The sequence below is a fragment of the Larimichthys crocea genome, chromosome XXIV (assembly GCF_000972845.2).
Source record: "Larimichthys crocea isolate SSNF chromosome XXIV, L_crocea_2.0, whole genome shotgun sequence".
Taxonomy (NCBI): domain Eukaryota; kingdom Metazoa; phylum Chordata; class Actinopteri; family Sciaenidae; genus Larimichthys; species Larimichthys crocea.
In genome coordinates, this window is record NC_040034.1 from 6,311,169 (window position 1) to 6,324,752 (window position 13,584).

The following is a 13,584-nucleotide window of genomic DNA, read 5'->3' on the forward strand; positions in this document are numbered from 1 at the left end:
AGTTTTTACTCCACTACCATCCATCAGAGCCATCTGGATGGTACGTGAAGTGCCAAAAGTACTTCCAGAATAATATACACAATGGAGAAGGCTCCGTCATCCCTTGGTTATGTGCTTGGTCCTGTGTGGTGGAGGCAGGAGGTTTGTACTAGAGGAGTGGAGGCTGCGGAGGACTGAGCTGCCACTGGCAGCATGAAGAATGGACGTTTTATAAGTGATGTCATCCTTAAGATACCAAAGCGCCATTTTGAAGCTGAAAATATGTGGCGTTGGCCACCACCACCATCTTGGCTCCTCCTGCTGCTTCCACCTGCCGGCTAATGTAAAAAAAAAAAAAATCAAATCTGCCACGCTGTTAATTCTGCATAACTTTGAGCCTTAATATGATTTGAACAGGTGAGTTATATAATAATTTATAGATCATTTCTCTTACATCTTATCCTGCCTTTTTATGTCTTATGTTTGGCACTTTGAACTGCCTTTAAATGACCGTAATGTTGTCAGAAATGCAATATAATATTCATAACTATGTTTTTATTAGTGTATCATTACCTGAAATTAAGAATTGTTTTGTTTCTGGTACCTTAGAATGAGCCTTTTATATCTTACAGTGAGAGTGGGTGCTCTTCCATGGAGTCTGTTATGTTTTCTTTTGTTTCATAAGACAAACATGAGGTCACACTGACTCATATACACAGGAATATTATTCACAGGATGATGCACCTTCATTCACAGTTATGCTTACTACAGTTTCAGCTGCCACACTCTGCCTATTCTTTTCCCTTTTCCTTCTGTAGTCTCAAACTAAATGTTATGCGTTCCATACTGTTTATGTTATTTATTATATTTTCCATTGGTTCAAGGTTGGTGGGAGGTTCTCTAAGAAGCCAGCCAACAAGAATGTTTAATAAATATCTGTCCCTATTAGCCAGATCCCTTGATATATAGTAGAACGAAAGACAAATAAACTCCCAAATCCCCAAATCCTCTTTGTGGCAACTTGAGTCCAGAAAGGTTGTAAGACGGGGCAAGACCAAAAAAATGTCAGTATGGTCTGCCATTAATTGTCCGCATTGTCTCCAGCATTGGTTCTGATGTCCAGTTTGTTTTTATTTTCATTTTTGGGAGTTATGAAAAACCTCACACAATTCTTCCAGCAAAAGTCTCTCCAACTTTGTGAATTTGTGGTCGACGCCTGGGTGTGGATTATATGAGACCATGTCCATGTTGAATCACTGTGTTTCTAGAGCAGGGATGTCCAAAGTACGGCCCGGGGGCCATTGACAGCCCGCATTTAGATTTTATGCGACCAGAAGCTTAATTTTTATAATGTATTATATATGGCCTGCTAGGATTGTCAGATACTGTATGGCTGGAAGATTTGGCTTTTTTAGGCTGACATAATGAAGAATTTTAACCTCTAATGACATAACTGCTGCTGTTATGTATCTGTAGATGTGACACAAAATATCACTTTCTGAATGATAGACTAGCGCAAGAGTGATACGTTTTAAACTTCAATGATAACAGACTTTGCATTACTCATAATAAATCATGTTTAGAATTAACATGATCTTAAGATTTGTATCAACTTCATGCAAGTTTAACATATTTCATACAATTTATCCTTTGTTATCTGACTCCAGATGTGAAAGAAAGGAAGAACTGGTTTTTAGATTTGTTCACGCCTGGTTTGTTTAGATTTGGTTACACTGTCATTAAAAAAAATTTGAATTGTGACAATGAAAACAAAATTGTTATAGAACAGTGCATTTGTATGTAACTTTTATTGGTAATTTTTTCATTTTTAAAATGTTAGTATTTGTCCCTGGGCACCTTCACATTGTCAAATCTGGCCCACTTAAAAAGAAGTTTGGACACCGCTGTTCTAGAGCAATACATATATTCAAGATTTTTACGTTTTTGACTTAAAATTAGGACCTAAAAGAACAAAATTAAACCAGATAAACTGTAAAACTCTCGTGGATCGTGGCTGCTGCTGTGGTCCTGCACGACGTCCACTACACATATTACTACTGTCATTACTGCTACCATATCTCCATTACAGTTTATAGTTAGTTGATGATTTGCGGCCGCTGTGCATCTGTGTCTCTCTATCTCTATCACAGGTTCCACTGCTACTGTAATCATTTTATCATTCATTGTATTTCATTGTCATTTTATCATTCATTGTAATTGTACAATATGTTTGTGTTGATTTGTTCTGTACACGTGACATCTATTGCACGTCTGTCCGTCCTGGGAGAGGGATCCCTCCTCTGTGGCTCTTCCTGAGGTTTCTTCCACCTTTTTCCCTGTTAAAGGGTTTTTGTGGGCAAGTTTTTCCTCACTCGAACCGAGGGTCTAAGGACAGAGGGCGTCAGTCCCTGTACACATTGTAAAGCCCTCCAAATGTACTTTGTGACTTTTTGGGCTATACAAATAAAATTTTATTTGATTTGATATTTATATATTTAGATTTTGTTCTTAAAAGATGATTACTTGTTTAACACATGTTGTTTTAGTTTGTTTGTATACTTGGAATATTGTAACAAAAATAGTTTCCCCCCTGGGTTGTCGATCACTGACTTGATAAGATCATCCAGAAGGCTGGCTCTGTTCTTGGACTGAGACTTGAGTCTCTTGAGATTGTGGTGGAGAGGAGGACGCTGAATAAACTGTTATCCATCATGAACAATGAGCAGCACCCTCTCCATCACACAGTGGACAGACAGCGGAGCACTTTCTCCCACAGGCTGCTACAGCTCCACTGTCGAAGGGACAGATACAGGAAATTCCTGCCACATGCCATCACACTGTATAATAACAGCTAAAAACTCAGGTCATAATTTACAGTCACTGCACATTTCTCCTTTCTTACTCTGCACCAAATCAACACTGCCGATTTGCTGTATATACTTTTGTTTACATATGTTGTTTTTGTTTGTTCGTATACTGGAGTATAGTAACAAAAAATTATTTCCCCCCTGGGATTGTTAAAGTATTTCTGATTCTGTACAATATATTTTATTTACTATTGCTATTTTGATATTTTTATTATGTATAGTCTGTAAAACAGTCATCACAGGTGTTTCCAATGATACTAATTAACCCTGTCTGACCTGAATGGAACGGGACCATAGTACTTTACAGTAGACAGTATTATAGTAGTACTATATTCTATCTTATACTCAATCTATCGTATACTTATTATTGTATTCAGGCATCCAGTCGCAGTATGAGACATGGCAAACATACATTAAAATCAGACCTAGAAGTTAAACCTGTGCAAAGATACAAATAGAAAACTATATTTAAAAAAAAAGTATTAGTAAAAGTAGTAAAAGTCTAAAGTATTTCTGATTCTGATAAATCCAAATCATTCATTCATTAATACAACAATCTATCTGTAAATCTAAAAAAATATTATTTAAATGTTCTTTTACAAGTGAAGAGAACAGTTCACTCATAGAAAGAAAGAAAGAAAGAAAGAAAGAAAGAAAGAAAGATTGGCATAGTGAGAGGAAGGAGGAGAGAGGGGGGCAGAGAAAGTAGAGAGGTGGTTACGTAAGCGCTACGTAACGGTTTATTTATGTCTCCTGGCCAATGAGATCAGCGCTGAGTTCCGCCGTCATGACGTAATGCGACCTACTCCAGAATAGCGCGCGGCGGAGGAGCAGCCACACGGAACCGTTTTTTCTCCTCTTCACCTCCTCTCTGCTCCTCTCTTCTCCTCCTCTCCTCTCCTCCCCGACTGTTTGTTTGTTTTGTTTGTTTGTTTATTTATTTATGTGTGTGTGTGTTCGGTTTGTTCGCCTGGCTCACTTCTTTCCCCGGAGGAGGAGGACGCGCGGAGGGCGGTGATGTCTGCGCTCAGGGAGCAGCAGTGTTACGGACTGTCCAGCGGTAAACTGAGCCGCGGCGGCGACAACATCTCCGTTTTTCACGTCAAACTCACTGACAGCGCGGCAAGAGCCATCGGCTCCTACCAGACCTGCAAGGTAGGTCCACACACACACACACACACACACCTGTGTTTATCCGGGAGGTTGTTTTTGTCCGTGGCTCTTTAAGTGGAGAAAGACGGAGAGAGCTTTGTGTCTCAACTTCACCACTAAAATCTCCTACAATGGGAATACATGTTGCATAATGCAATGCGGAAACGCGTCCCTGTGTTGATGATGATGCTTGTAACAAGCTGGCAAGTATCATGCATGTTAAATCAGAGCCCAGAGAGGAGGCTTGCAGCATTTCTACTCACATATGAATGCACCTTTGCCAGTTTAATGCATGCTTTAGATTTAAAAAATCAAATAAATCTGAGCCAGTTTGATCACACATGATTCAGACACAGCAGGAAGTCTGAGCACACTCATGCACACTTCCTCAATTCAGTGATTCCTAGTAAGACGCATTGGAAACTCCTCTGTGATGAAAAAATGACACATTTTTCTAATGAAAGACAACGCCGCTCATGTCATAGCTCCTGTAATACAGTCATGATGACACACAGACAGAAAGGAAGGAAGGAAGGAAGGAGGGGAAAGCAACCGGATGCATGCACACGTCTTTATTTAGCTTTTTAATGTTTTATTCATGTTCAGATAATCAAACATGTGGCCCTCGCTCTGCAACTCATCAACAGGTGGACGCACAAATCCCCTCCTCCTCCTCCTCCTCCTCCTCTACTCCCTCCACGAAAAGGTCAATTAGATTCGAGTCATCTCATACTTTCCGTCTGTGCTGCAAACGTGTCACTCTGGACTGTCATTCCTGGACTTTGCCACGGGCTAATTCGCCCCTCAGAGAAGATGACAGGCTGTTATTTCGCCTGTATTCTCCGTAAAGTGACAAGCTGCTGTGTTTGAGCAGCAGGTTCGCAAATGACCTCAGCCGGCGCCTTCTTTTAAAGTCGAATCGAATTTATTATTATTATTATTAAAGGGCTGGTCGTGCACAGGTGTCAGGACACACTTAATTAATAAAATAGAAATCATGGTGAAGCATGTCTGATCAGCCGTACAGAGGTTATTAACACCTGTGTCTGTGAAGTGAAGCCGATGTGAAGGTGCCAAAAACTGCAGTTCCTCAAACGTCCACTTGAGGCTGGCTCCAGAAGTGAGTCACTCCATAAGTCCCCATGTTCAAATGTCAGAAATAAACATATTTACAGCCTGGTACAAAAAACAGTTTTGGTCTCTGTAGCTAATTTCCCCGTTCATGACAACTGTACTGAGGGTGAATTTATATACAACTCACCTGTTCATATTATATTAAGACTTAAAGTGAGGTGGGTAACGTTACTGATGGCTTATTCGTCCCGTGTCGGCACCACCGACAATCCACGTCTTTGCTCACTTTTACATGGCGATGGCCAGAGCCAACACTCTCTTATACTGTCTATGGTCGTGACATTGGCAATCCACAGTAGATACAGTTCTCTTTTATAATTCTGAAATCCTACAACACTGCCTTCTTCTTCTTTGCGCCTACATTACCCACAATGCAACTCGACCACAGACGTTTCAGTCCGATTTTAAGTTTGTTACGCCGCTAGCCTCGATTTTAGAGATGAGGAGCGAGCTACAGATGTGATCTTGTAAGCTCTCCACCACCAAAGTTCCAACAATGAAGTTTCCAGCCCCGACCTGACGCTGACTCAAATGACATCACTCGAGGTGATTCATCAGATTTCACGCGGCTGATTTCAGCGATTTCTTCGCCAGGACTGTCAACTCAGCAGAGTGGTTGGATTTTGAAAGCCGGGTATCAGCTTGAAAACCTGACACGAGGTGAAAGTTGAACTGATGGTTGTCACAATAACAGTTTAACAACTCGTAAACTTTACAAGACAAACTTCAAACCCATATGAGTCACTACGTTCTTGAGAGTGCATGAAGGGATACCAGAGCTGTCGTAGTGCACACATGACAGGACGTGCATAGACATGAAGAGCGGCAGCTATAGGCAGAGCAGGTTAAGTACTAGCAGTAATAAAACCACATTTGAAGGAAACTATAGCACTAGTACGAAGAGTGCAAACCACAAAACATCCTGTACTTTATGCTCTGTGTGTGTGTGTGTGTGTGTGTGTGTGTGTGTGTGTGTGTGTTGGTGAGTCCATGACAAACTCAAACCAAATGATTTAAGATTTTTTTTCTCTCTGCAGGGTTTGTCTTCACATCCCACGATCTGTTTTAATGGAAACCAAGGGGTAAGGCGAAGAACCAGTCGACCTGTTGACACGAACTCACTCAGTAGTTCCATCTGACGCATTAAGATGTGAAAGACGTTAAATCCAGCTGTGTATCTCTCTCCTTTCGTGCCACAGAGAGTCACTATCCCTTGCTCGGAGAACAGAGACAACCTGAGGATATTCACCTTCGGTGTGACCAACGTCGCCCGCAACAATCCACACGGGAGCTTTGACTGCGTCCAACAGCTCAACACTGGGTAAAACACGACAAAGAAATCACTTTTTTAATAAGAGTTTGGTTATATCTGTGCAAAAATGTATAAAGGCATAAAAAAAAAAGGGGGCGATTGCACATTTTATGTCACGTTCAAAGCTGTAATCAAGTTTAGTTCGCAGTGATTGCATGATTATATGTTTCGCTTTGTATTCTATGTATAGGATTAACTGAGCTCTTGAACAAGTTTCAATATTTTAAAATGCCTCCGCTCCCCTGCTGCTGTGTGAAAGTCACCCTGCTGGGAACGTCTCGCTGTCGGTCTCTTTTTAAATGCCAAAAGGAAACCGGGGGATCCTGACTGTGCAGGTCTAGAAAAGCCCGAATTTGATAAATGTGAAAAGTTTAGGAATAATTCATCAGATCTGCTGTTTCTTCCTACACTCACATGGGGGGAAAATAATGTAAAATTCCAGATAGGTGTCATGTAATTGGTGATGAAAAAGTCCAACAAGTACACACTCAAACAACCTTTCCGCTGAAATCGATGTCATGCTCTGTCAGATCGCTGTCTTTACTCTCTGTCCTCCCTCCCCCAGTGCTGCCGAGGAGCTGTCATGTCTCGGGGTGATTCAGAAGAAGATGACAGTCAACGCTACAGATGACTCGTACGATAAGGCTCGTCAGAGCATGGCCCAGGCCGAGGAGGAGACACGCAGCCGGGGGGCCATTGTCATCAAACACGGGGGGCGCTACCAGGGTAAGGACACGCAGACACACGAGCGCCGGACAACTGCTTCTGTTATACAAGAGATGACTCCTGCCTGCTGAGACTGGCCTGAAGTCAAATTTGTTCTGTGCTGATGTATAAAAAACAAAAAAACACAAAAAAAAACATGGTCAGCCATATTGCACCGGTTGCTATAGCAACATGTCTGGTAACCAAACAGCCTCTTGTCTTGTTGTTCGCCTGCAGGTTTTTGTCCTTTATGTCTGTTTCCTACTACAAGTAAACTTTCTACACACACACACGTACATGTACACACAGTACTGTGTGTATTTTTATCGTATGTTGTAAGACACAGAGACAGCATGCTCATCGAAATATACATACACGTTTAAAACCAGTGATTTAGCTTTTTTTTTTTTCCTCCTCCTGTCACCGCTCTCTTTCTATTCTAACCACCAAACCACTTCCCTCTAAACAGATATTTTAGCCATCGTCATCTTGTTTCAGCGAACGCACACACACACGAGTTTTGATGATTTCTTTGTCAGAGGAAGCCTGTACAAAAACAAAAAAAAAAAAAACACTTCCTCACTGCAGGCTTGTGCAACTGTGTGGTTATTTCCCAAATTAGATTGCAGCATTTGCTCACTGAGACGTGTGTGCATCTCTGTAACCCGACTGTGGCTTTCTGAGGAGGTGAAATTAGGTTCTTTTTTCTCTTTTCTGCCACAGGACAGGATCCTCTGTCGGCGCTCTTTGTGAGCAGCGGTTTTCACACACAGGTTGCCAGCACAGCCTAGTCACTTTCTTTTAAATGCGACATTTCCAGAATAACAAAACAAAAAGTACAGCAACTTATCTTTTGATGATGGAAACCTCTGCCAGGCTCCTGTCAACCTCTTGCAAGATTTTCTTCTTTTGAAGATATATATATATATATATGATATTATATATAATATATAATTATTATTTTTATATTTTGTTGCTTTATAAGAGGAGTGCTGCTTTTGATCTCACATTTCCTGCTCCCTCGCAGGCAAGAAGGTAACGGTGCGAGCGCCGGCGCCCGCGCTCGCCGGCCTGACCAAGCCGAGACAATCCCACCCTCTCCTCAGCAAAATCAAAAGGGAGGTCGTCGGCATGTCCAAGCCGAAGAAAGGCGCCTGTGCTTCAAACAGGAAGAGCGTTGGCAACATGCAGGAGAGGCCGCTCAGGGAGAGAGTGACACACCTGCTGGCTCTGAGGCCGTACAAGAGGCCTGAGCTGATCCTGAGGCTGCAGAATGACGGACTGACAGCAGCAGACAAGGACGTGCTGGACTCTGTACTGATGGAGGTGAATGATTGTCTTCTTGTCATTTTGTACTTTGTTGTTGACACTATTTACTCTACAGACTGTGCAGATTAAGCAAATTAATGAATGAAATTAGGTCAATTTAAACTCTGAGCATCAGAGATAAGCCTTTTTGTATGTGTGTGTGTGTGTGTTGTACATGCAGGTTGGCCAACTCAATAGCAGAGACAAGACATTTGTCCTGAAGGACGGTCTGTATAAGGAGCTGCAGAAGGACTGGCCAGGCTACACCTCGGGAGACCAGCAGCTTCTCAAACGAATCCTTGTCAGGTAACATGAGTCCAACTAAATTAAATAGTTGCTGGAAATAAAATAAGATGATATAGAAGTCCTCCTTCCTACATGGTGGGAAGCAGCAGTCTGTAGCTGAAGGAGGCCATCAGACTTTTAAACTCATAATGTAACAGGACTGAAATATGACCACTGCTACTGAACCAGGCTGGAATATCATTTGTGCAATACTTTTATAAAACACCAGTCAGTTTACTCTATCCGATATCTGTGCATATATAGTATGTCATGTCTATTTATACAGCTCATTTCAGTACCGGTTCCTCTCGTCCAACACATTTCATTCTATTCTTTTGACCCCGTGTTAACTTACGCGTGACAAATAAACCCGAAACTTGAAACTTAAAGCCTCCGCAGTCTCATGCAGGAGGTGAGAGGAGTTGTTCATGATGGATGTCAGCTTTGCTAACATCCTCCTCTCCCTCCAACTTCCTCTGTGGAGTCTAAGAGGGCAATCCAGGACAGAGCTGGACCTCTTGACCAGTTGAGTCTTTTCCTGTCCCCCTCTCTGAGCTTCCCCCTCCACAGCAGACACCGTCATGGGAAACTACATTCAGGAACAACCTTTTTGGAGTTTCTTTGGCGCTTTATTATAGTTTTTAAAATCTGAAATTAACGTTTGGATTAAAAAATGGAAGAGGAACATAGAGGCCTTTTACTTTCCATTTCAGATCAGAAATTCCTGAACTGGCTTTGAACTCACTTCAGTTTTTATATTTATCAGACTGTTAATAAGTTAAGTAGTCTGCTTTTTCAAAATGTATGTAAACAACCTGGTTACTAAATCCTGGTTTCCACAACTGGGGTAACAAACTAGATTTCATGCTGGAGAAAGCTGACATTTCTTGGCCTCTGCTTGGCCCCCAGCAGAAACTGCCAATGTCTGCATTTCTTTTGTGCTTTTTAAACGCACCTATTGTGAGGCCAGCTTTGCACAAGCCACCCTGCACCACGTATAGAAAAATGAAAGGACAGTAACAGCATGTAGACATCTTGAAGTTGCCACTTGTGTGCAAAGAAAATGTACTACCAGCTGCAGGAAAAATGTGACCGAGCTGGTTTATTGTACTCTTTGTGGATGTTTTAAATACCTGTAGCACCTGTTATCTACAGCTGTAACATTAATTCAGATCACTTTCTTCCTGCCTACTTGTCAGCGTGTCTGTATCTGCCACTTGCTGGTAGGTGGCCTAGATTAGACTGGAACTACAGGTCTAAATTTAGTTAGTGGCCCGCCCTGGTCTGAAGTGATCAGCTGAATGAAACAGATTCTAAGCACATTAGATTTGCAAAACTGTGTGTAGATTTTGTAGAACTGTCAGTTTATTTCTCACCTTTTTGTCCCCGTGCAGGAGACTGCCACAGGCGAACCTCCTCACCGTCCCAGAGGCCCAAGTCAGTCCACTGCGAGACACCCCCAACTCCTCCCCAGCACACCGTCCAAAACCCTCCCTGCCAGAGGAGTACACTGACCCTCTGTTGAGTAAGAAGCCCAGGATATCCCACCTGTCCAACAAAACAGCCAGCGACAAGCCAAGCGCGAGGCCGCCCAAACAAGCGGCTCATAAAGACGTCACGGAAGCGAAGGGGAACGACGGGCAAAGCAACTCGCTTGATCCTAGAAAGCTTTTTGACTCCTTGTCGGCAGTCTGTCAGCGCGACGTAGAAGCGGTCGAGAGGCTTGAACCAACCGGCCGTGCTGCGGAGGAGCCCAAAGGCACAGCGGACCACCCGCAACCCAACTCTGAGCGCTCTCCGTCCCCGCTGATAGTGCCGGATCTGAACAGACACACAGTGAAAAGGAAGAAGAGCAAACACAAACACAGAGATCAGGTGAGAAAATTATGTTTTATTTACTTCATGTTTATTTTCTGTTTTGATACGACGCGTTAGTAATTTGGATTTGTGTTTTTGTTTGTCAAGGAGAAGGACGGGTGGAGAGACAGGAAAGAAAGGAGAAAAGATCGCAGTTCAGAGGATCCAAAGAGCAAAGTCTCTCTGGACTGCACAGGTGAGTCCTGTTAGATAACTAACTTAAAGGTTTAAAGGTTTTCTACGTAACATTCAGAAAACCCTTCTTAACAGTTACACCTTTGGCTATTAGGTGAACTGGCTCCTAAACATCCCTAAACATCATCCCGGGCATCAGCCCAAGTTACATCACAACCTGTTCAGCCATTAGCATTAAAAAGTGATAAATGAAGTGATTAAAAACTTTGTGTTTCTTCTTTTTTCAGAGACAAATGAAATTTTGTTTGAAGCTAATGTGCTTAAAGAGAGCAGCGACGCAACAGACTATCTATCGTAAGTACAGTGAACACTTTAAATACGTCCAAGTGTTTTTAATGCCTCTGCAGGTTGTTGCAGTATTCTGTAGGCGGACGCTTCACTGATCCGATCCCTTCTTGTTCTCTGTGCAGGACGTATACGGGGATTCGTAGTCATGACCAGAGACAGAGCTACAAGCAGGACTTTAACAGGGAGTACAGCGAGTACAGAGATTTACACGCTCGTATCGACGGCGTGACACGGCAGTTCATGGAGCTGGACACGCAGCTTAAACGGCTACACCACGAATCACACAAGTACAAGGTAAAAACAGAAAGAAATCCAGAGAGATGTCAAAAGAAACTTTGCTGTACACAACCTCCTAGCAGCCAAAAAGTTGTTTACATTCCCTGTTTTATATTCTGCATTGTAGACATCCATGTTCACTTGCTGACAGTCTTTATAGCGTGCATGCATGTGTATCCTCACTGAGACCCAGTCATAAAAAAACACATCCAGAGCACTACTAGAGGTCAAAAACTCAAACCTGCACAGACTCTGTTAGTGAAATGTTCAGCAATCTTAAACAACCTTCACTGAAATGATACAGATGTTTACCTGATTTAATCAATTCTTGTTTCTTTATTTCTCTCTTGCAGACGGTTCATAATCAAATTCTTCAAGAATATCGCAAAATTAAGAAGGTAACCACTTTATTTCATCACAGCGTTGCTTCATGGGACGGCTCCACTCCTCCTGCTTGTTATTACATGTTCAAGTTTTTTTCTTCTTTTTTTTTCTGTCCCTTTTAGTCCAACCCCAACTACAACCAGGACAAGAGTCGCTGTGAATATCTCCACAACAAACTGGCTCACATCAAGAAGCTCATATCGGAGTACGACCAACAACAACTCAGCGTGGATCATTCGAGTCACAACTGAACCGTAGACGAGTGAACTTAAGAGAGCACAACAAATCGCCCTGAGGCAGGGGAGGTTCACGCTGCTGAGCTGGGATCTGTGGTCTTCATGGATAAGCGTAGTCTCATGAGACCGGCTGGGAACGCCTTTGAGGTTGGGAGTCCATTTGTGAAAAGCAGCAGGGTGTACGCCGCCCAAAAATATGAGACTGTTTAAAGGCGGGAAGTTTCTTTTGGTTTTACCGATGGACCGGACAGTGACGCGATACTGCCAAGGACACGAGGAGTAACAATGACAAAGTTAACCCTCTCACTCTTTAAAAATGCAAACAGAGAAATGGAGAGTTGAGGTGCTAAGCTTAAAAAACATTTGTAGATTTCCATCCCCAGAGCACCTTTTTACTTTTGTTGTGAAATAAATCACTTTGGGTATTTGCTTATGTGTTAGCCACGTCGGTGTTAAAGACAGAAGCATGAGATAACTTCACGTTGTACATACCCAGACAGCTCATGGCGCACATCCTCAGAAGACATCTGTTCTTCAGGTTTTGACCTGAAAGTGTTGCTGTGTCACTTTTTTTCATAGTATTCCACTGATGTTGTCTTTCATGTGACTTTCCCCGGAGCACAGAAGACTGTTACGTTGAACATAGTGCTAACTCGAAGTTGTATTCAGGGAATTTACAGTGTGTGAGCTGCAGTAAAAGTGTTTCAACTGATTTTGGTTATCAGAGTTATTGTTACTGTAGGCTGAGCCTGTGAACAGAAATCAAAAGACATTGTTGCATGCTGTGTATTTTACAGAAAGCATGAGGAATAAATCACGTTTTGTCAGTTTCAAATAAATTAATTTGTATTCATTTTGTAGAATCTTTTCCTTATTTGTGATGATTTTTCATCCAGTCAAGAATCCCACACAGGGCACGTATGAACACCCTAAACATAGAAAATATACATGAAGAATAAATTCACTGAAACATGTATGATTTAATTTAATAAATGTTTGTCTATTCCAGTCAAACACCTCCACAAGAGAGGAGTTCTCACTACCTCTGTACTCTCTACACACAGTGCCAACAACAAATGTAAAAGCCAATAAATACAAACAACAAAGCTAAACATTGCACATGATTAGAAAGTGAAAGTGTAACAACAAATCAATCAGACTTTACATGTACAGCACTTTTCATACAAACGCAGTGCTTTACACATAAAACATATAAACAAAAGCACAGAACAAACTGAGGAAGTGCCATCTCATCATGGCGTTAAAAAAGATTGAAAAGAAAAGACTAAAAATGAATAATAATTGAATAATAACCAATATAATGTATAAAAAGATAGACAAAATAGAGTAAAAGTAATAAAGTAAGTTAAAAACAGGTTAAATGTTTTAATTTTCTGGAATTTCTTCTTATCATTTGGAAACATCCTACTATACGTCAAAAAGGCTGCTGTGAAAATGACCCTCATTAACTGCTGTGTTCACCTCCCGCCCCTTACTTTAGTGTCTGTTTTACTGTAACTGCTCCTAAGGTAAAATGTCATTCTTCTCATCAGACTGGACTGAAACTGTTCTGTTTTGGTCTATAGACCCAGTCCACTTTGGACTG

At 41.8% G+C, this 13,584-nt stretch overlaps 1 protein-coding gene across 1 annotated transcript; it reads left to right on the plus strand.

Annotated features, from left to right (window-relative positions):
• The first annotated feature begins 3,608 nt into the window (after positions 1-3,608).
• On the plus strand, positions 3,609-12,836 carry LOC104926587 (RNA polymerase II elongation factor ELL). The gene is made up of 12 exons (XM_027275143.1): positions 3,609-4,001; positions 6,170-6,214; positions 6,332-6,453; positions 7,010-7,170; positions 8,177-8,475; positions 8,639-8,763; positions 10,137-10,617; positions 10,708-10,795; positions 11,022-11,088; positions 11,205-11,376; positions 11,712-11,756; positions 11,865-12,836. Exons 1-12 carry the CDS (start codon positions 3,864-3,866, stop codon positions 11,991-11,993), a joined length of 1,872 nt encoding a protein of 623 aa, XP_027130944.1. The 5' UTR covers positions 3,609-3,863; the 3' UTR covers positions 11,994-12,836.
• Positions 12,837-13,584: the final 748 nt, after the last annotated feature.